The sequence below is a fragment of the Cotesia typhae genome, unplaced genomic scaffold (genome assembly GCF_013202065.1).
Source record: "Cotesia typhae breed Kobodo isofemale line unplaced genomic scaffold, CoteBio_Ctyphae scaffold_121, whole genome shotgun sequence".
Lineage (NCBI taxonomy): Eukaryota > Metazoa > Arthropoda > Insecta > Hymenoptera > Braconidae > Cotesia > Cotesia typhae.
This window is the reverse complement of record NW_027423773.1, coordinates 1,428,203-1,453,417: the sequence shown is the minus strand read 5'-3', so window position 1 is coordinate 1,453,417 and position 25,215 is coordinate 1,428,203. Positions and strand designations below refer to the sequence as shown.

Below are 25,215 nucleotides of genomic sequence, written 5' to 3'. Positions count from 1 at the left end.
ATTGAGTTTCTGTGTTGCTGAATATTACGAGCCTAATTAAAACTAGAATATATTGTTAATTATTAAAGTAGTGAATAATTACTTTGGTGAATTTGCTACGCGGCGTCTTAATATTAATAATTAATTTTTTTCCGACCTTGTAATTAAAAATATCGTTAATTAAAGTTTTGAAAGGTATTGTTAAAATATACGGTTTAATATTGTCGCCAAGGAAATAATTTTAATATTCTAATTAAATATTTCGAAGTAATAATAAAATTTTTAAAAGAATATTTATCTTGAATTAGATTTTTTTTCAATGTATAGATCTGTAAGGTTTTAAATTTCAGCTTCTCCAATTTTGTTGACAATAATCACCAGAGTCGAATTTATAAAAAAAAAAAAAAAAATAAATACCAGTTAAAAACAGAATTTATCTAAAAAAAAATGGAGCATAAGCATAAAATTTAATCGCACTTAAAATGACAAATATCAACAGAACTCTCTCGGGGTTTGATGAATATCCGTTTACTTCTCTTCTCCACTTCTAGCAGCGTTTCATGTATCACTTTTCGCAACCGTGTATCAAATTTCACTGACGTGATACTAAATGCGTATTAGTATACAGTGTTGAGTATAAGCGTCTGTTTATGTTACTGTTCCGTGTAAGAATCATCTCTTATATGTGTAAAATGAAGACGCGGTAAAAAATTAATTAGATTAAGATGTTCAGATATTAAATTAAATCATTATTATTATTATACTCTGTCTTATCTGAAAATATTACGCTTATACCGACGCTGGGATTCGTTACTGAATTTTATTTCACGGATTTACACTCACAGATTTACATCTGCTGATTTTAAAAAATTAAATCCAAAAATAAGTAAAAAAAAATTTTTTTCTCAATTTTTGAAGCTTAATATTGCGTCAAAAAAATTTTGAGGTCAATATTTAACACTTTTAAATGTTAATTCTCTTAATTAAACCCAAAAAAAGTGTTAAATACTTAACGGAAATTTTTTTAGGCGTAGTTACAAAGCCATCCGCTAGGTGGCGCATGGAAAAATTCCTTCTCGCTAGCAGAGCGTGCTATTTCGCTAATAAAACAATTTAATCTTATTTAATAAGATTTAGCAACAAAATTTAAATTACTAAATATTTAGTAAGTTACTAAATTATTTATTAAATCCTATTTATTCCCACCAATTAAATTTTGAGTAATATTTAACAAATTATTTATTGCTACTTAATAAATTGTTTATTGGTATTAAAGTTATTTTTTACTCAAAATAAATCAAAATAATTAAAACAAATAATTTTAAATAAAAAAATTAAGAATTTTAATGGGTAAAAAATATTTTTTCCTACCAAATAAATGACTATAAATTTTGTTACTAATTTAGTTTAGTACTTTGTACTAAATTCTTTTATCAATGTATATACAACTGTCTTAATTCAATAAAAATAAATTTTTTTCTGCGTAGTTACAAAAATCACCGGTAGGTGGCGCATGGAAAAATTCTTTCTCGCTGGCAGAGCGAGCTATCTGAAGTATATAATATCCGAAAAATGTTATCTACAAAATGATCCTATAAAAATATTTGTAAAAAAAACATATTTTATCTTTGATGCAGTATTTATGCATCAATGTAGATTTCTTGTATTTGAACTAGTTTCTGGTACTCCACATTCCTTACCAATGAAAAGAATATTTAATTATAATTATAAATTTAAACGTTCATATTATAAATGAAAATTACTGTGATTCTTACATCAATTATACGATATTTTTCCTCTGGAAAATATTATACGCTTTCTCTGGAAGAAAGTATTGATTTTTTTTTATTTATTTATTAATTTATTCATTTACAATTGTCAATTATAAACTTAAAATTTTTTTTTTCTATGACGCGTCAGTCGTTTTAAAAAATTTTATCTTAATGAAGGGATTTTTTTAGAGAAACTTTTTAAGCGAAAAAAAATAAAAATATCACAAATACTTGTCCAGGTATTCAGCAACCTCGACTGTTTATTGTACCGTCAGACAATGACAAACTAGAATCCCCTCCCAGAATCTCTTACGTTTCAGTACTCTCCATTTATACTCTCTTATTTCTTTTCGCATATAAATACATGCTTTATTTTTTAAATTTGCTAGCCTCAAGCACTTTATCTCGTTCATCTTATATAACATCTTAATATAAATACTCTTATATGTTGTACACACGCTTTACAAAAACTCTATTCATCATTTCTGTTTTTTTGCTAATTAAAAAAAAGAAAAAATTAGTTTTTTGCAGATATTTTTAATGTTGTTAAATTTATGTTCACATTTATCAAAATAGTATTTTCAATTTCTCGCAAACAATAATTATTAAAAAGTGTAATCTTTGATTTTTATTAGTTTGAAATATAATAAATAATTTTAAATTATTATTGTTGCTAAACGGTAAATTTATATAAGTTTTTTATAGAAAACTACACGGCGAAAAAAATATAGGGATTTTTCCTATTTTATGTAACTTAATTTAATAATTACAAATTTATATAACAATTTTCTCATTCGAGGAATTTCAGATAATTTAAAAGTACAACAGTGATATACAGTCGGTTTGTGATAAAAAAATTCGAGGAAATTTTTTTTCAAATTTTGCTTTACATTTCGAAAAAATTAAAAATCCAGCAGATTATAGACGGTGTGGCTTAAATTGCCATAACTTTTTCAAAAATTGACTTATCGGGACGTTTTTTTTTTTTCAAAATTTTTTTTGATTAAATATTCTTTTTAGGAAAAAATAGAAAAAAATTATTCGAACGTATCTTCATCGTTATTTTTTAGATTTTTCGAAAAAACTCCGAATTTCTCGATGATAAAAATTTTTAATTTCTTTTTTCTTTCTTTTATATGAAACTTTGACATTTTCTACAAATATCCTGAAAATTTCAGAGTGGTGTTTTTTGCGATTTTTATTTTTTTTTCAATTGAAAAAAAAAATTTTTTATGTCATAAATGAATTTTTCCTATATCACATGGATATTTCTATAATGTTACCATTGGAAAAATTCCCATGTTAACATTGGAAAAAAAAACATCCGCTGGACACTTTATAGAATTGTATTTTTCAATCTAGACTTAAATTTAATTGGAGCATTGTCTTGATTTGCTCAGATTCTAAATTCCATCGGATTGGCCCGTACCTTTTATCCACGTGATAATTCTAAAAAATTATTCTAAAAAATTTAGGATATATTTTATTTGAACAAGAGACCTTAAAAAAATATTCCTCTGTCCTGAATGAGTTAGTAATTGAAAAACCGGGTATTTAACCGGTTGATTTCTATCCTGAAAAGTGGGTCGCGTATGACCGAAATGTTGCCGAGGAAGTAAAGGCCTTGCGCTAAAATGGTGTTCGTTGAAATTGCCACACCGCTTACATTATTTTCACTCTTCTTCTCTCTTTTTGGTTACAAACCCGCGGTGTAGTGTAGTGTGGTGTATTACCCTTCCTCTGGACGCACGTGCAATGGCCTCGGTTGTAAACACGCCATCGTATTAAATCCAATAATTTCCTCCATTTTAAGCCGAAGGTATATAATAATAATAATAATCACTAATAACAATTTTATTTTTAATTTTTTATCTTAGCAAAAGTTAGCAAAATTCTCAATACTCAGGATTAATCCATCAAAAATATAATTAATATTAAATTTTAATTTAATATTTAAACATTAGAGCAAAATTATGAGGATTCATTAATCAACATTAAGAGTTGTCTCAAGGTTAATTGTTAAAATGAATCCAAAAAATAGTCTTCTAGAGAGCAGCAGAGTCTTATTCACCTTCAGATCCTGTTCCTTAAAATAAATTTTTTTTATTATTCGTATATTTTTTAAATTCTTTCTCTCCTCGGTTATTTTTATTATTTTTTTATCCTATTTTTTGCCTCGATTTTGCCTGAGGATCCTTCTTTTTGCCTTCATGGCCAACGACATTCCTCCAGGATACTCTCCGGCGCACCCACTCACGTTCTTCCTCTACTCTACCGAGTGTGTGGTATCAATCCTCTCAAAGATGCCCGGGTGATAGTCAGGAGAAGGAGAGCACAGGAGTCTTCCCTTGAACCACCAATCTCATTTATCTCATCGCACTTTTTTCTCTCGTCTCTTCTTACTTTTTTTTTTTTTTTTTTTTTTTTTTATTATTTATATACACATACGCATATATCTGTACACACTTATAACGATATATATGTGTATGTCTTTTTCATGTCAAGTCATCGATCCTCCTACAGTAATTTATCTTTCAGAGGACGTGTAAGATCAAACACTTTTTATGTTTATTTATAAAAACTTTTTTTTTTTTCGATGAAAAAATTTATTTATTAAAAAAAAAAATATTCGTGTATCTAATATTATTTTTGATAAATGTTAACATAAATTTTTTAGCATTTAAAAATGTTTTAAAAATATTTACTGTGAAAATAATTGATCGATGAGGAGTTTTTAATGGATTTAATTTAATATTGAAGATAGAAAAAAATTTCTATATTTTTTTAGAAATTACTTAAGATCAAACTGAAAATAAAATTATTTCTTTGTATTGTTTTTTTTTAGAGACATTCTTTACAATAGGAGGGTACTTGGATCTCCTTAATAATTAAAAATAAATTGAAGAAAACAGTTAGTTTTAAAAAATTCCGCTAGGTGGCTACGCCTCTCACAGTTAGAGTTTTAAAATCTGAGTATTTAAGGAAAAGTAGTTAAATTTTGAAAACTTTCTGAAAATTTGTAAATTCAATCTACGTAGCCTAATAATTTATAAAAAATAAAGTAAGTTTCCGGAATATTTAATTAAAAAATTAAGTTTGAAAATTGTAATTTTTAATTCTAAAAAATAATTAAATATTTTATTTTTATTAATTTTTAGCCTGTTTCTTCGTATGATTTTTTTATTGACTTTTTTTTATACTAGGAGGGTAATTGGATCTCCTTAATTGCTAAAATTTAATAAGATGTGATTTAAAATTGATTTGAATAGTAGCGACTTGTGTTGCGGTGTGAAACCACGTGGAAACTCCGTTGATCGTATATCGCGGTTGCAGGATCGATCGGAAGTTCTAGTTGCTGCAGAATTTTGAGAGCAAGTCAATCGCTGCACATACACACACACACATACACACACACACACATGCGCACACATGCACACCCCAAATAAAAAATGTGCTAGTGCCAAAAAATATAAAAGCTACACTAAGACAACCTAAAAAAAATGAGAGTTAGGGGAAACTTGTAAAGATTGTATTTGTGGGTAAGCTAGTTCAGATTTCGGTGGGTTCGAACGATGTAAACCCCGGGATAGGGACGAGGGCAGGCATTGACCTAGATTCAGTCCCCTCTCTTGAGCTCATGAGCTGGATGCTCCAGGAGCCGCCAGAATTTCGAGTAAGAGTAAGAGATTACGAGTAAGAGAGAACGAGAGTGAAACCCTGGCCCTGACGTCGGCGCTTGCCTTATCCCAGACGCTGTCCCTGGGAAATACATATATATGTATGGTACAGAGGAGTTTTATCCTTTCACGGGGCTCCTCCTATTGCCGACCCAACGAATCCCGGTTTGGGCATTTAAATAAACCCATTTAAGAGGATGAGAATTGTTTCAAACTATGCACTTTCTTTCTTTCTTTGTTTACATTTACATTTAGAATATTTTTCTGCTGTTGAATAATTTTTTAAAATTATATACCTCAATATTTTTTTATGACAGCAGCTTTTTTTGCTTCTAAAGAATGGAAAAATTTAACGAACCCTCGAGTTTATTGATCGTGTCTGCGTTCTTACGGTATATAGTATTATATGAAAGTTTCGTGTTATTCTAGACGAGCTGTGAGCTGGGTATAGTAATCTATATATATATATGTATGTATTTTTTTTAATTAATTAAAGAAAAAAATATATAAAATTTATATGATAGGAGGATTTAGTTCTATTTAATAAGATTTAGTAATAATTACTAAATCATTTATTAAAGCCCATTTATTTTTGACAAATTTTTACGTTTTGAGCAGTTCTAAGTTGAATTATTTATATAATTTATTTAGAATAAAAAATGATTTATTAAACTGTAACAAATAATATTGAATGGTAAAAAATATTTTTTTCTCCCAAATAAATGACTCAAAATTTTGTTACTGAATCCTTCTATCATTGCTTAGTTAGTTATCTATATGCGTATTTTCTTCAACTAATTTAAATTCACTTATTATCATTTTAAAAACTAAATTTTTTGAACATTACTTTTATCAAATTGTCTACCGGAATTTCCCTCAATAAAACTAATATATTTTTACGAACGTACAGCACATCTTAACTATCACTATTGCATAAATTGAGAGACGTTGTCTCCAATTTAACAGCTAAATTCATGAGGATAGATAAAGATAGTGTACTAAAAAATAGTAAGGAATGTATTGCTGTGTCTCAATCGATCTTGAGAATAAACGTTAAATGTTGAAAACTTTATCTTTATGGTAAAACGTTTCGCGAATAATGCGAATTCACGTGTATAGCTGTTTCTTCGCGCGTGAGAATTTAATTTTATATATTCTCTCTGCCATTGTAGCACGAATGTGAACAGAACGTAAATTAAAATATAAAGTTCACATAAATTAATTTTTTGTCTGCTTGAGAATGCGTGGGTGTTTTTTTTTTTTTTTCAAGTTCTTAAATATTGAAATAATAATTAAATAATAAATTTTATAAATATCAAAGTTATTTACTTTGTTTTTTTAGTATAAAATCTTAATCTTGTAAAATAAACTTCTGGGTCAAATGTATGCGTCATATAAAAGTAGAGGGGCCGACTTTTCAAACGCGCAACCGCATATACCCTCGTGAACATGCGGTAAAATTGCGGATTTTCAGACCGAGGATAGACATCACCTAGTTCTAGTTCAATAATATTTTCTTCAATAATTATTTTCATGTAAAATTTTTTTTTTATGTTGAAAAAAAAAAAAAAATTGAAAAATAATTAACAGAATAAAAAGATTTTTTTTTAAGCTTATGAAATTCAAGTGAGAGTATTGACTTCCCGAGACCTAGACTTTCGAGAGAAAAAGTCTCACGAGGGAGGCTACATAAAGGGGTAAAGAGACTTGAGGGCAAAGTCTGTGGGATGGGTCAGGGTTAGGCGGTGTCGGAGGTTAGGCTCAAATGGGTAAAAAAAAATTGTTAAAGACACACGATCAATAACGATACTTTTGTTTTTGAAAATTTATAGCGCTTATAATTTTTAATAAAAATGAAAATTGTTTTTTTTTTTTTTTTTTTTTATCAAAAAAATTATCTCTAGATACATAATTAAGAAATGATCTTGTATCTTGTCAACTATTGACATTTTTAAAGACCTTTCATTTGAGTATCCACATCAATTTTTCATATATTTTATATATTTATATATATTATATATATATATATATATATATATATATATATATATATATATATATATATATATATATATATATATGTATATATGAAAAATATATGAAATATGCATGTGGGTACTCAAATGAAAGCTCTTGATGAGTGTAACATCAGGATGAGCTTATATCTTAAAAAATGTCAATAATTAAGAAATGACCTTGGATTTTGTCAATTATTGACATTTTTAAAAATATAAGCTCATCCTGATGTTGCAAGGTTGCTAGTAATTAAATTAACTGGTATTGTATTATTGTATTACAAGAACAATATTGAAGTGGCTGAACCAAACTTTCGGTAGTAGTATTCATAAACACCGAACTGGTCACTAAGCACTCTATTGCTCACGTGCTCAACTTAAGAGCCCACTAGAATATAAATTGAGAACACTCATAACCTTTTGATTATAATTGATTAGCTGAGAGTTATAAAAGATACCTAAGTTGGCTTTTAATAGTCGCTAATCAAAATCAGGATTTGTTATCAGACGGAGATTTTCATTGTACTTTTTTGTAAGAATTAAATCTTCTACAAAAATTTTATTCACAATTTTAATTTTAATTCTTTACAAAAAATTTTTTATAAAAAAAATTTTTTTAAAAAATAAATTTCCAATTTGCTGTATTAAATGCAAGTGTGAGTATGTCACTCGAGTTTAGTTGACAAGTCTATTTGTCCCACTCAGTTGAGAATCAATTATCACTATGACCCGGCGGTATACCTTTCACAGGCATATGGAACTTTGTCAACCGCATTTGTGGCTCATGTTGTAAATTACTGTATCAACAATCTTCACCGGTCGTTTAATTGTATTACCCTCACCTAACGTAACATAATTACCTGGATAACAGTTATAAATGCTTAAATAATATTTTTACCGTTCAAAATTAATAATTATTGCGTTAAATAAATGTTTAATTAACAATAGAAATTCTACTTATTTGTTTCAGATAGAACAGAAGACAATTTAAAATGTTGCGTCAGTTAAGATTGCGGACACTCGCCGTCAAGCAACGATAATTATCACAAAGACATCGCAATAATTGTCAGTGACGGATTACATCGGAATGGGTGAAATTGAGAATTCAAGTTGAGTCGCTTTGGCAGTCAGCAAAAAGTTTAACAACGTAAGACTTTCAAAGTTACTAAATATTAACCACAGCTGCCGACAGAAAACCAATTATTTGCAATTCTAGTTTTACTGAATAAAAAAAAAAAGTTACTTTTTTCTTGATATTTTATTCTGATACCTTTATTTTGTCATTCTGTGTGGCAACAATTAACGAAATTAGTTTTCTTTAAGAACCAAGTCTTACACTGATAGAAGGATTTAGTAAAAAAATTTTTAATCATTTATTTGGGAGAAAAAAATATTTTTTACCAATCAATATTATTTATTACATTTTAATAAATTATTTTTTTATTTTAAATAAATTATATTAATTCAAACAAAGCCTCATTATATCAAAATAAATATTTTTTTCCACCAAATAATAATATTCAGTACACAAAAAAAATAAGATGACACTGGATATCATCCCAGAATATAATCAGTGATATTCTGGATTATACTCATTATAATCTAGATTGTATTGTGTGATATCTGCATTATACACATTATAATCTGGATTATACTAGCTACTATCTAAAAAAAAATTTTTCACTCAGTATAATCTATTAATTTATATAGAATAAGCGACAGAGAAATTTAGTATAGACCGAGTAGCTAAAATGGTAGAGTAGCTGATATGTCTTCGGATAGTTTTGGGTTCGAATCCCAGTCCGAGCTATTTGAATTTTTTCTCGCATATAATATAAATTAACCTTCGTTAATTTTTCTATTTTCAGTAACTCTTGACTCAATTCCCAATCTTCCGTGGGACAAAAAACACATTGAAAGCACAAGATTTTATCATTCCATCAGACGTCAAAAAATCACCGCGAGTGGTCAGGCACCTGGCCACGATTAATTAACTCACGTTTGAATTATGGAAAAATACGAGATTGGATCGCTAGCCAGCGTCATGTTTTTTACGCGCCTCTACTATTCTAGTCCTTAGTATTTGAATTGAAGCCACGTAAAGTAGTCGTAGCCTTAAGCTAGAAGGCGGATCACTAAGTCCGCATAATTGAGACCACCAATTGTATGTGTTTAGGAAAATTACATGATACCATTTACGAAGTATCGGTCAATATGCATGGCGCTGCTAGTGGTTCTGGCTCGACATCAGTTACCACAAAAATTGATCGTACAAGAGTTACGGTGACCAGCTTAGCGAGCAGTAACGTGGCCGCATCGCGGTATCATGATTCTGTCGCCAATAATAATAACAACAACAACAATTCTACTAGCAACAACATCAATATCAACATCAACGAAAACAGCCATACGATCATCACCAACAGCACAACAAACGGAATGGGCACTGGTGACATCGCATTAGCACCAACAACCAGGATGAGTCCCCCAACGAGCATGGACACGTCTGAAGGCACGACCTTGATAACCACCGGAGAGCCTACCATGGTGGCTCCGATGGTCAAGGCAGAAAGTCCTGATATAGCTGCGGGCACCTCAGTCGGTTCGACGGCCTCCTCGACTGCTACAGGACACTTTGTCGTTGGTCCTGGGGGGTCACTTTTTGCGGGAATTGCCAACAGCAATAAGCGACCCAGACCAGATGACTGGTTAGCACCCAGCAGCCCCAATTCGCCCCAGAATATCCCTGTGAGACACCTGGTTTATACGACGCCTCAGCAGCAGATTTGTCACACGCCTACGCTACAACAGCAACAGCAAACACCTCAACAACAACAGCCAACACCTCCGCCTCAAAAACAACAGGTGTTGCAGCAACAGCCCAATATGACCATCAACCAGACCGGACAACAGCCTAATAATAATGGATACGTCAGTCCGATGAGCTCTGGAAGCTACGACCCCTACAGTCCGAATGGAAAAATAGGTAAGTCTTCTATTTTGATTCTTGCTAAAGAATTTAGTCGATTTTTTGGAAATTTGTTAGATTTGTGTCAGTTAAACGGAATTAAATCATAATATCAATTGTTGAGCTGGATTGCTCTTTTGTTTTGGTTATGGATTTACGAGACATTATGTAATGGTGATTGGTGATTAATTAGCGATAACAAGCTCTGGATTTGAACGGAAATTAATAGCGATCGTATTAGTCGGTGATAATCCTTAAACATCCTTTGCACTTCCAGAAGCTGAATTCCAGAGTTTAATTAGGTAGGAATTATTGTGCCACTCATTATGTCAAATTGGGTCAAATAAACGTACACACTAAAATAGAACTACTTAACTTAAAAAAAAAAAAAAAAAAAAAAAAAAATTTTTTTTTAAGAGAAATGGGTGTTTTAATTCAAGAATTTTTGTCTTGAAACTCGTTTTTATGTAAAAATAATCTAATAATAACAACTTGGGAATTTTTAACAGTAGTTATTGGGTTCACCGCTAGGTGGCTACCCTTTCTCGCTACTAGAAATATCTTAAGGGGTTATATATAAACTGAACTTTTTTTTTTGTTGATAATACAGTGTAAAAGAACTATTTACAATGAATTTTATAACTTATACAAAAAATTTCAGATAGTAGCTAGTATAATCTAGATTACAATGAATATAATCCAGATATCACCCAGTATAATCTGGATTATACTAGTTACTATCTAAAAAAAATTTTTTTTTTTTTTTTTTCATTAGAGATATCACTGAGTATAATCTGGGATTATATCCAGTGTCATCTTGTTAAAATTTATAAAATTTTACAGAATTTATAAAATAAAAATTTATAAAATTTTAGAGAATTTATAGAATAAAAAAAAAAGGCTTAAAAAAATTCTTTTAAAATATATAATTGTTTAAAACAGATAAAAGACAGTCACAGATTATTTTTTATCAAGAATATGAAAAGAAAAAAAATAGTTAAGGTCATGTTCATACGGGCTAGGTCTAGGACTTAATGAATTTAAAATGAAGGGGTATGTGGGTCGGATTTTAAAACGAAATACGGGTACTTTTATTTGCTCAGTTGTTTATCTTTTCACCCGCATCAAATCGCTGAACAATACACGCGATTTAAAAAGTTATTAATAACGAAAAAAATGAGTTTAAGAATATAAATAAATTTACGGAATCGTATGACGATGATAATAATAATAATAATAATAATGACGGTGATAATAAAGTGAGAGAAGTATGATGTGAGAAAATTTTAAAGCGTGAATAAAAACGAAAGAAAATGATAATGATGATGATAATGACAGTAAACATATAATGAGGAGAGTTGAGATAAAAGTGCACTGTGGCAGTAGTGCAAACGATTGATACGGCGGAAATGAGTGGGAACTGTAGATGAAAGAAAAGTAAGATTTAGACGACACTACTAACTGCTGTATGCACTGTTGCAATGTTGCTAGTGCAACAGTGGAGACTCTGACAGAGATAGAGAGAGAAATAATAAAACGGGATAATTAACTGGTTGATCTGACGTCACATCCGTTATAAAAGTCAAAGCTATTTCAGCTCATCCAGCTATTCTCTTTGTCGCATCATCGTCCGAGGATGAATAATGTGCATCGCGCATTTTATATGTGATCAAAAAAAATATACTTGGTTAAAGAAAGATATTTGATGAAATTTCATTCTTGTTTTCAGATATTTACTTGTAAATTTATAGAATAAAATAAAAAAGACGTGGAAAAAAAGTTTCCTTTTTTTGGAAAATAAAGATCTAAATATTTTAAATCAAAATTCTGGCGTAAATATTAAAGATACAAAAAAATGATAAGATTTTTTTTTTTTGTAGGAAATTTAATCATATCAAAAACTTTTTTTAATGACCAGTGGACAAAAAAAAATCGTCTTAAAATTGTCAGTTATTTAAGATCTTAAACGTGACACAAACCAAGACTTTTTTGAGACTATTTTAAGATTTTTTAAAAACTATTTTAAGTATTTTTTAAGACGACTTTTAGATTATTTTAAGACTTTATAGTAATTTTCCGAAGCTGTCGCTGTGATATGGTCTTATTTTCATAAAAAATTCGAGTACCAAATTTCAAAAATCTGCTCTCATAATTTTTTTTTTGCGTCTTAAAAACATCTTAAAATAATCTTGATTTTTGTCACGTTTAAGATCTTAAATAAACGACAATTTTTTTTAAACTTACATAAGAATTAGTTTTAATTAAAAATACAATTTTATTGATTGTAGATAATATTCTTTAAATCGATACCATAGTTACCAACCAAGGATACAAAGGTCTCGATCCAAGAACTCGAAATCAAGAACAGGTTAATTTTTTTCATGCAAAAAATTTTCTATCGAGTGTTTTTAAGTGAAAAAAATATTTTTTTACGATCATATATTGCATAAGTTGTAAGATGATAACTATAACAACATAAAAAAAAATCTCCATATGTGTATAACAATTGGATTTATTGCTAGATGTAGGTCAAATACTGAGAGACCGATAGCGGCTGATAAAACGTACGACGACCTACATCAATGTGCTGTTGTACTGTCGTCAGGTATTCGCTCTCATCATTCTAACAGTTTAACTTGAAGTTGTTAACTCGAGGACATTGTCGAGATTGTGTGTGCAAAAGTACACACACATACATATTGTGAATAAATGTCTTTGTTGGTGTGAGTTAGTAACTAAGTGGATTGTAGATAGTTGTTTGAGTTTCAGTGTGTCTATGTTGTAGATGAAAGCTCCACACGCGAAAATAGCCAAGTTACATAACGGCCGCAGTTTTACTTTTCCCGCGAGAAGCTATGATATAATACTCAATAGAATAGCGAGGGCGGTGTTATGGGACGAGATGATAATTGATGATAAGACACAGACGGTGTTGAAATATATATATTATTTATTTGTAAGAGTTGCCGTTTTTCATGTATTAGCTAGATCATCGTTACAACATATGTTTACTTTGTGGGATTAAGAGGTCCAATTACTGCGGATGACTAAATTTTATTTTAGTAATTTACGCGGATTCTGCTATTTTAAAATCATATTTTTTTAAGATTTTAAATTAAGAGTTACACTAGACACTTTGAGAGAAAAAATTTATTTTGAAAAAAATTAGCAATGTTATAATAAAAAATTGTAAAAGATCTTAGTTTGAGAAATAAAAATGATATGATTTGGAAAAAAATATTTTAGACAGAAAAATTGTAAATTTTGATCCAAAATTTTTTTTTTGTCAGATTTAGTGAAATTTTATTGGAATTTTTGATGAAATAAGCTCATTCTGATGTTACACTCATCGAGATCTTTCATTTGAGTACCCACATGGATTTTTTATATACTTTATATATTTCATAAATATCATATATATCAAATATATAAAATATATGAAAAATTCATGTGGGTACTCAAATAGAAAGGTCTCGATTAGTAGAATATCGAAATGAGCTTATATTTGAAAAAATGTTATTAGTTGACAAGATACAATGTTTTTTTTCATTTAAATTTAGAATAATTTAGAAAGTCCAAAAATTGTATAATTTAATAGATTTATCTTTGTAGGTATTAAAATTTTTTTACACAACTGGAAAGTCCTTGACTATAACCTGGAACTCGAAATTGCTAGTCTTATGTTTCCGGTGCGCTGGAGGTTAAGTTTACTGAAATTTCATAGCCGTGAAATTTTTATGTAACACTTGAAAACATTTCAAATAAATTATCTTTTTTAGCCAACACTCCAAGCTACCGTAACGTTCAAAGATTTCAACAATAGTTGAATTTAATTAAATGTGAACCTTATAAATTATTTTTTCTTTCTAAAATTGCCTTTTTTTTGAGCGCCGAAACCAGAATAATCCCTTAGAGGTAAAAATTTTAAATGTCAAATTATTTAAGACTAATTATGATCAATTTGGGAAGATATTTATGCGTCGATTTTGATTCCAAGTTAACAACACAACATAAATAGTATAATAATAATAATAATTGGGAGTAACCGAGTATTTATTACAATGAAATAAGTGAGTATTAATGTTAATGGAACGAGTAAAATGAAATGTGAGACGTACAACTGGTGATGACAGTTGTCATGAAGAGCAAAGGCCTAGCAGGGTCGAGTGCGCATGAAATAGACTGCATGCTTTAGTGAACATGAACACTCAAGGCTACATAACATTTTAACGTCAATTGGTATATTACCCAGACTCAGACACCAGCGACATCTTTGCTATTATATTTTTTCCTTTTTTTAATTCAATTATAAATTATGACATTTGAATTTTTTAAATTAAGACCTGTTATTCTAAATTACTGAATTTATCTTTGCTCTCCGAGGAATTACGTAGCAGACAGACTTTTTCGTACGGAATTTAATTATTTAAATTAGAATAAAAAATTTATTACTCGTTTTCAGGTCAAGTATATATTAATAGTCGTATATTTTATTCAATTGTATTTAAAACTGCGATTTAGATTCCATTTATTTACTCAATGATAACTCTGAATAACAACTGATGTTTTATTCAAGAAATTTTGATTTTTTTAAATATGATTTTTAAATATCCCGCTTAAATTACTTTAACTTACAGCGACATCTATGGGGAACTACTTGCCGTGTTCCGGTTCTATGATTCTAAGAACACACTGGAGAAATTACTCATTTGTGAGAGATTTTTTGGAAATTTTTTTAAAAATGTTATTAATTAATTTTAAGATGCATAACAAAAATAATTTTACGCATGATATTATTATAGACATGCTTCACACTTGGAGGGTACTTGAGTCTCCTTTAAATGTTCTTATATAATTTTTTTTAAGTTAGTTCTTAAAAAATCCGATAGGTGGCGAATAGTCGCAGAATTTTCTCGCAACAGGAGAGATTATTTTTTAAAATTTTGAGTTTAATCAATTACTAAACCAATTATTGATTAGAAAGGCATGTTAAATGACGTGTACATTTAAAAAAAAAAAAAAAATAATTTTTTAAGTTAATGTAATTGATTCAGTTTCAAAGAAAATTGAATAATATTTATTGTATAGAGTATTTATATCATTTCAAAATACCGATGGTATATAATCATTATCACAAATAAATTATAAGCTGATCAATTTCTAGATTTACGTAATCAATGCTCTAATTATGAATTTAATTAGCGGGTTAATTGATGAAAATAGTTCGAATTGTATTTAAAATAGTTCGAGTATATAATTAAAAAAAAAAATTATTATGATTGAAGAAATAAAAATTTTTTGAGGCTTAAAAATTATTTTTTAAAATTTGATTTTTAAAAAATTATTTAAAGTTTAAATTTCTGCAAAAAATTTTGAGCAAGACTGGAGTTAAATTTTTTTTTCTTTATTTTTTTTGCATAAAAAAAAAATTGTTCTACCGTGAAATTTTGCGTGCGTGTAAAATACCGCAACTTCCACCAAAATTATTCCACATTTGACTCCTTAAATTTACGGAGATTTGAATAAATAAATATACATTAGATACTTGATATTATTTGATTAAATTTCATCAACAATAACGCTCGTAAGATGGAGGGCAATGATAGTCTGTTGGAGTTAGAAATTAAAGGACGATCGATATACCACGCTACTTGATTTGCAAATTATTCCCGCAGCCGACTGCTCGACACACAGTGTACCAATGAAATTTATGTCTATTATCCATTATCCAATCATCCCTGCATTAAGACCTGTATTAGACTCTATAAACTTCCCAGTAATTATTAAATGCCTCTAAAATCTATGAATTATTGATAAAGTTTCAATTTTAATTAATTTATTAAATAATATTTAATTAGTTATTTTTTTGGAAAAAAAAAAAAAAAAAAAAAAAAAAAAAAAATTGGCTTGAATCAAGATAAAAAATTTTAAAATCAAGTAAAATTAATTTAAACGAAGGAAAATTTCTTAGTTTAAGAATTTTGACAAATTCTTAAATTTCAGAATTTTTTATAAAAAATTTATCGATAAAATTTAACGAGATAAGTAGTAATTTAAAATATTTATTAAGGAGGTCCTTTCGCTCCAGTTGATTCACAACAACAGTAGTAGTCAATATTCGATAGATTAAAATAAAAAACCCACAAAAATTTCTAAATTAAAAAAATAAATAGCAAATGAGGCATTAATCGTTGAAATTTTGAAAATTAAAAAAAAAATAGTCAAATACAAAAATTAATTTGACTCTTGTAAATCAGCTGTTAGTAACCTGTCCGTGATTTGGCAACGCTATATTTCGGTTGCTTACATTTTCATTTACACAATAGAACCTTAACCACGTTTAAGTTTTTGCAGTCAGTATAAATAAATAAATTAATTAAAAATGTTTAGTCATAAAAGCATAACATTGTAATGTCTCATGGCAAGAATGCTAGTATTTTTTAATTATTGTTTTATTTTTCAATTATCAAATATAAAAATTTGTTAACAATAAATTAACTAATATGTATTAATGAAAAACATAAGTGCGTTAAAGTTTAGTTTGAATTTATTAAATGGTCTGAAGCTCGCGCGCTACGCAACGTTGTCAAATGCTCTGACGCCATTTAAATGTAGGTTACTTAAAAATTTTCTGTGATTTTATAATTTTAATTTCTCCATAAATTCCAGGGCAATCTATATATTTTATTGCAAAAAATCAAACCTCAATATTTCGAAAACCTTATTTTGAGTTTTTTTTTTTTTTACCCAATCTAATCGGTAGTTAATGTCATAATTCGAGAAAGTTGTTAAGGTCTGACTTTCTCGTAAGACTCGGAAAAAATACTAACATTTTTAGAAATTTTTTTTTCAAAAATTTTCACGGTGAAGAATAAATTAAACTTAAGGACCTCCTTAACAAGCCGTATCTTGTCCCATCACATCAAGCCGCAATCGTGCGTATTGATCGGTGAGGCACGAGTAATATTAGCACTGCCACCTGTAGGGTCTCTTAACAGGCATCAAATCCTTGAAATTTCTTACACAGGTGGCGCCACGCACATGTTGTCCTCTCACTTAACGGCGTCTTTTGGTGCCGCCGTCCATTTAATTTTACCTTTAAAAATGCCCTTTAAATAAAAAGGAGATTTTAATTTCGAGGCCGCGCTAAGATTGAAGTATTAAATACCGATTGAATTTTTCTACCGCAAATCGTTCAAATATGACATTTTTTTTTTTTTTTCGGATGTATTTATATCAATAATTGCAGACTTTGTCGAGGACAAAAGAACTGTGGGATAAAAAAGGAAAAGGCGGACTCATTATTATTGGTGCCAACGAAACAAGTGGAGCGTCCAATCAGGTTGGACAGCCTCTAGCCTCTTTGGTCTCGTCCTGTTTTTTTACCTTTTTTTTCATCACTTTTTCTTGTTAACTGTCATGTTAGACAGTCATAAATATGTACGTAGTATATATTGGAGCTCAATATAAGGATTGATTATTATTTTGTTAATAATTGTCGCGTTTTATCAATTCCCGTAATTTTATTAAAAATTGCAAGCTTTTTATATTAAATATATAAAATATATAAAAATGCATGTCTTTGAAAATGTTAATAATTAAGAAATTAAATTGTATCTTGTCAAATAATTAGATTTTTTTTTAGATATAAGCTCATTTCGATATTCCACTCATCGAGACCTTTCATTTGAGTACCCACATCAATTTTTTATATATTTTATATATTTCATAAATATCATAAATATCAAATATATAAAATATATGAAAAAATGCATGTGGGTACTCAAATGAAAGGTCTCGATGAGTGTAACATCGGAACGAGCTTATTTATTAATATCGAAACAATTTGAATATTTAAATTGCCCTTAATTTTTTTTTTTTTTTTTTTTTGGAAAAATGTAACATTTTTCCAAAAAAAAGTAATTTCAAAAATTTTTACCGGTGACCAACGAACCGAAAAAAGGAAATAGTGTTATCTATTTTACAGTCCCCGACTTAAAAATGTCAATTTTTGAGGATAATTACTCTAAAACCTTTCCACGATCTTATCTCAGATAAAGCGCTACCTCACCGGCCAGGCGTGGGTTCGAATCCCAAGCTGGTCTTAGAAACCATCTTGGTTGATATTCGACCCTCGTCGCGTAGATTTAAGATTTTCACAACCCAAAAGACCCCAACGTACCACTCCCAACAGTTAAAATCGGCGATATGACCACAGCAGTTAAAACCGACTCTAAATAATAACCAATGAAAAAAAAAAAAAAAAAAAAAATTATTAATGTTTGAGTCATTTTCCGCTTATCGCTCTACTAATACAAAATTCATATAAAAAGTTTCAAACACTTTCAAAAGTTCGATTTCTTCAAAGTAAACTTCCCATTGACATATTAAATAAATAAAAAAAAAATATTTTTCTCTGACACACTGTCGCTCGCTGTAGCAATGCACAAAAAATTAATTATAATATTAAAAAAATTCAAACTGACAGGAGAAAATATCAATGTCAGTAGACTTGCTCTCTGAAGCAAAATATGATAAAAAGTGATGTCAAAATATATTTTAGTATATAACAGATACATAAAAATAAATATGTAATAGTAAGACTGGCACAGAGAACATAAACACACATGACAGTATAACGTAAGCCAATGCTCTCCCCAAGGATAGCCAGTCTAGTCTGCATGACGAACATTTAAAGAAACTTATTCGAGTGAAATACGTCCGCTCGCTTCAAGAGCAAATGAGATAGCGTCAAACAAGACAACAAGGACGTCTTAGTTAATTAGCCCCTTTCATGCCCGATTTTTATTTTTATTCAAGAGCTTATTTTATTGTTTATATTTATTAGTTTATTTTTATTGGCGCATCACACATCTGTCAATTAAATTCTTAAGGATACTCCATTTTTCCGCTAGAATTAATATATTTATTGAATATTATTAATTAAAAATTCATTTGTTTAAAATTAAATTTTTTTGTTGAAAAAAATTATTTTAGATAGACAGCTCGCTAATTTTAATCTTGGATTTTTATAAACTCATTACGATGTTACTTTCATCGAGATCTTTCATTTGAGTACCCACATGCATTTTTTGTATATTTTTCATATATATATAATATATATAAATATATAAAATATATAAAAAATTGATGTGGGTACTCAAATGAAAGGTCTCGATTAGTAGAATATCGAGACGAGCTTATATCTTTAAAAATATCATTAGTTGACAAGTTACAATGATGACATTAAAGTAAGCTGGCACTTGATAATTTTTAAATTTTCTTCAACATAAAAAATTATTTAAAAAAAATTGCATTTCTATCATATACATTTTTTTTTTCAATTGTATAATTTCTATAAAATAATTTCGAAGAACCTTGAAATTATTTTCACGCTGCCATAACAGATAACTTTTTATTACCTTCAATGAATCGTTAATTGGTCTATTTATTGCCTAATTTTTTATTGAAACAATAACCCGCTCTTCTCTTGGATACTAAATGAAACATATTTGTAAATTTTTTTTTTTTATAATTCTTATTTTTGGGAATTTAAAGTATTAACCCGTAAAAAAAAAAAAAATAAAAATTTAATTTAAAACCAATTTAGAATTGTTTGATTTTTTTTTTTTAAAAAAAAATATTCACAAGGAAAAAATGCAACAGCAGGTCGCAAGTTCGAGTCTCGCTTCGGATTTTTAAATGATTTTTTTCTTTTTATTAAAAATAAAGATCTCAAAAATATTTTAAAATTTTTGTTAAAAATTTAAAATTAAATATAATTTTTTTAAATGAAATTTATTCACAAAATTTTAACAATAAAATTTATTTTTGCTGGAAAAAGATAAAAAATTGTTATCAAATTTTCAATTGACTCATAACTGACCTAATGATCAAATTAAAAGTGCAATTATAATAATTAAATTATTTTTTTCGACAAAAAGTAAATACTGTAACTCCAATAACTTTTTTTGTAATTTAATAGATTACTTTTATGAGTCTTTGTACTGAAATTAATTTAAAAAATTTTTTTTCAGTTTAATCTGATGAAATAATTAAAAAAAAAAATTATAAGTCAACAGATAAATTAATAATTATTTATAAATAAATTCTGGAATAATATATAAGCGTCATTTAACATTTAACGACCTTTTTTTAATGAAAATACACGTATAATATTGTAAAAGTCCTAGGAAAAAATATTTAACTATTATAAGCAAAAGACTAATGCGCTTTCATGCATAGTGCGTAACGCTTGCGCAAGTCATATAACTATGACTATAATAATACGTGGAGTCATTCGAGAGCTGTTGTGTAGTGAATAGTGTGGGAAAGTGAGGGAATTGGCCTCGAACTCAGACCTCAACCTTTTCCTTACTCCACTAGACCGGCTCTACTCACGAGAAAACAAGAGGAGAAAAAATTTGCTAAATTAAATATTTAAATAAAAATCCTAACGAGTCTACCTATACTATTTTCGAGATCGTGAGTTACTATGTGAAACGAGTACAAGTTCAATTTACAGAAATTTACATGTATAATCAGAGATTTATAATTTTTTTTTTTTAATGTGTAAGGAGGGGTTATTTTTGTAGATTTTAAAACAATAAAATTTTTAAAAAAATTTTAAATAAAATTTTTTTTAAATTTAAAAATTTTAAAATTTTAAAAAACTAAAAATTTTTTAAAAATAAAAAAAATTTTTTTTAAATTAAAAAAATTTTTTTTTAATTTTAATGTATAATTTTTAATAATTGTGTTCATTTTTTATGTAAAATTTTGTAATATTATTAGTATTATAATCAAAGAATATTTTAAAATAGAAAATGAAAAATAAAAAATTTAATTATTAAAGATATTTATTATTTCAAACGATTTTTTTTAAGATTTTTCGGTTTCTTATTAAAAAAAAAAATTAACTCTAGATACTTTGACACTAATAATATGCATATAAATAATATAAAAAGCTTGTTATTAGTAAAAAATGATCACTAAACTTATAAAAATATTTTTAAATCGATAAATTGCTATATTTAGAGAAAAAAGTGCTATTAATGGCTTACACTATGGATTTACTAAATAGCTCAAAGAGCGTAAATCAAAACCAGGTTAACATTCACCGCCCTTTTTACATTTTCTGGCGCCAATTCGAGGCACTAACTTGGCGACTTCGTCAAATAGAAGTTTTATTTCTCTGGTACGTAATACGACAGGAAATGCGGCAAATTGCAGTTAAAAAGTTTATTGCTTCTCAGTTATTTCTGTAGAAAATTTACTCCCGTTCGTGTTATTTATTTAACTTCTTTATACTGTACTAAAGTTCTTAATTATTTAGATATTTTGAGATAATGATTTTTAGGCCACGTTATTAAATACATTATTTATGTATGCATAATTTAATACTCGAGTATTTAATTAAGATAATGTATTGATATATGAATTATTTAAGCAAATAAAAATTAAACTTTTCAACAGTTCTTGTATGGTACTTATTCAAATATTTTATGTAATTATTACGGTACTCAATGAATCGATTAAACATCTCATCTGCTTACATTCATTATAAATTTTAATCAATTTTATCTTTTTCATTTTATTTTTATTTCATAGATATTATCTAAATTTTTGAATATTAAATTACTGTTTTTATATAAAATTATTAATTTTCTTTTTTTATTAAATCAAAGTTTTTTTTTTTTTTTTTTTTATTGTATCGAAACAATAAAATTTATTTTTTACGATACAAATATAAATTTATTTTAGTCCGTCTGTTGTTTACCTGAAAAATTTTTAATAATACTCTAGATAATTACACTAAATACAGTTTCCGTTTTCAATATATCTATTTTTGTTATATTTTTAACATAGAAATTTAATTGACATCGAGTAAACTTTGATAAAGTTGACATTAAAATTTAAGACAGCGCGTAGTAATTAAAAATTTTCTAGAAATAGAATAGAATAGCCTCATTTGCTATTAAGTATTTTTTAACTTCTGTATAAATTCATCCAACTTCCAATGTCCTCATAAATAAATATAACCAATAAAGTAAATGATAAAATAATTTTTGCAACGGACATCTAATACTTCCGCGTGGTTACAAAGCCGACAGCTCGTCTGTCTGAATTAACATGTCGTTAAAGAAAATTTCGTCACACCCACGTTACTGTCCTCGAGCAATTAGCTTCTATAAAAAGTTTAAGAACAACAATCATATTATTTCTTATTCCAAGTTTATATAACTGCACCGAGAAAAAAAGTGCATAGTTAACTGAATTATGACGCGACAAGTATAAAAAAATATAGTCTGCTGATACGGACTTAATTAATTGTAGGCGCCCTTGATGCGTGACCAAAAGATCCGGGTTCGATTCCCGGTCGTGGCTGTCCGAATTATTATTATTTTTTTTTTTTTTAAGTTAAAATTAATCAAGATTATTAAGCCGACATTTAACTAAAAATAGTTTGAGTAATTATCTATTAAGGTTCAATAAAATAAATAATTTTAAGTATAAGAACTTCCATTAAATAGTTGTGACGGTATTTAACTAAATTTTCCTAGTTTAAAGTATTGAAACGTTTTTCTCTCCGTGTGAAAAAGCTCACAATAAATTTTAGTACATAAAAAAAAAAAGTTGGTATATTGGGAAGATGAACGCAAAAGCCATAAAACCCTGACCTGCGCAACGGTTGAAGAAAAGAAATGAAAGAGAGGAGGATAAGTATTAAAACGTCACACTATAGGTCGCAGGTCAGGGCCACGTTACACTCTCTTATTTACTTACTCTCTCTTTATCCGTAATACGCTATACGTGTTATATATTTATATATCGTATATTATTATATATAGTACCATAATACTCTCATGAAGCAACGGGAGGGGCAGACTGAGTTCAAATCAGGCCACTATACAAGTCATTTCTGATCCGATCCCAGTCAATTTCCATCAAAGCTTGATATTGCGTTTATGTTATGTTATTTACGGGGACGTAAACTTATACATATTATAGAAAATTGATTATCTATGGTGATGACGTTAAATTCTGATGCAGGATAAAGGATAAGGAATAATCCGATACATTTATCATCCACTGACGGAAACCTATTTCTTTGTGCGCTAGCATGAATGGATCCTCGGAAAATTTTTATGAAAAATTGAAAATTTTATGGGGACGGAATTTTTAATAAGACCCGCGTTCAATAAAAAAATTAAATAGTGTAAGAAAATACTAGCAACCTTAATATGTGACTGCCGTGACTTGTGAACGATAAATAAATAGAATTTTGCTTTATTAAATAATAAATTTTGTCAAATTGCACTGTACTTTCTTCAATATTGACGTTTTTAAAAATATAAGCTCATCCCAAAGTTACACAAGTCAAGAGCTTTCATTTGAGTACCCACATGCATTTTTATATATTTTTTATATTTATATATATTTATAATATATATAAATATATAAAATATATGAAAAATTGATGTGGGTACTCAAATGAAAGCTCTTGATGAGTGTAACACAGGGATGAGTTTATATCTTTAAAAATGTCAATAGTTCACAAGATACAAGCTCATTTCTTAATCATATTTATAGAGATGGAGCATTTACAAATGCAGCTTAAATACTTATCATCATAAATTGACTATTAGTGAGAATGATATGAACTTGAGACTTTTCTAACGAGACCAAATTTAATTTCAGTATTGCACGCCTCAAAAAGCATATAATAAATAATGTTATAAATAACTATAACTTTTTCATCGATTACAGTATGGAGCTACGCGTTTTCGCATTCATTCATCTATTGATTTATTTATTTATTTACTGAGTTTTTTAGCCGTCGAAGGATTTAGACCAAGGCTGCATTATAATATAAATATATACGTAATAATAAAAAATAATATATTGAAGTTGTTGACTGTGATATTACGATAATTTAATCGTATGAAAATTCGTATTGGCTTTTGATAAATTCCAACATATATGACGATGACATTCACGGAAATTGTATTATGCCAAACTGATTGGCTTTACATGCTATTGATGTTTTGTACGTCTTACTATGCACCAGATTGACGTTTAGATTTACTATACACATGCACTGAAAAAGGGCGATATTAATCTCCGGTTTAATATTCAGGATTAATCTTGTGATACATTTTATGCTAGCTGATTTAAATTATTTTTTAAGTATTATATACTATCAGATAAAGAAAAATCAATTCTTGGTTGAGGAATTTATTTAAAAATTATTTATTCACGGAAACTTTTCATAATTTTTCAAGTATTTATTATATTATATTTTTTTACGATTGATATAAAATTATAAAAAAATAGAAAATAGTATTTAAACTCTACTTTGATCAATTTACATAAATCTTTAAAATAAAAATGAAATTAATTTTTTTTTTTTTCAACGTATAGTAATATCAAAACTTGCATTTGAGTGATGCAAGTCATCTTTGGAGTAAAGTAAAAAATACTTATACAAAAAAGAATTTTTCTATAATAGTTATAGTAGTAAAGAAGAAAATATTCATTGAGTTTTTTGTAAGCCCTCATAAAAAATATTCGTATCTATTATACGATTTATATTTATATTTATACGACTGTCTGAGGTTTCCTTTCAATAAAATTATTTATTCTATAAAAAATTAGATAGTGAGAAGCAGGTAGATGTGTAAAGCGTGAGAGAGAGTGAAACTTATGGTTATAAGTTATAACTATACTACAGATTACAGACGGATTTATGGCATTCCTGTGTATAAGATGTGCTTAAAGAATCCCGAGGCAGTCATTTACGA

The 25,215-nt window shown here is 28.1% G+C and overlaps 1 protein-coding gene and 1 long non-coding RNA gene across 3 annotated transcripts in view; one reads left to right on the top strand and one right to left on the bottom strand.

The window, feature by feature from the left end:
- LOC141533862 (uncharacterized) overlaps positions 1 to 25,215 on the bottom strand; it is a 65,013-nt gene that overhangs the window by 32,213 nt on the left and 7,585 nt on the right. The gene's annotated exons all lie outside the window — the stretch shown is intronic.
- Ecr (ecdysone receptor) overlaps positions 8,433 to 25,215 on the top strand; it is a 44,844-nt gene continuing 28,061 nt past the window's right edge. The window contains exons 1-2 of one of the 2 annotated variants that reach the window (XM_074252954.1): positions 8,433 to 8,590; positions 9,312 to 10,429. In XM_074252954.1, the coding sequence (XP_074109055.1) occupies positions 9,610 to 10,429 (820 nt within the window). In that variant the 5' untranslated portion in view covers positions 8,433 to 8,590; positions 9,312 to 9,609. The remainder of the gene's footprint in view (positions 8,591 to 9,311; positions 10,430 to 25,215) is intronic. The other variant, XM_074252952.1, reaches the window with a different exon arrangement.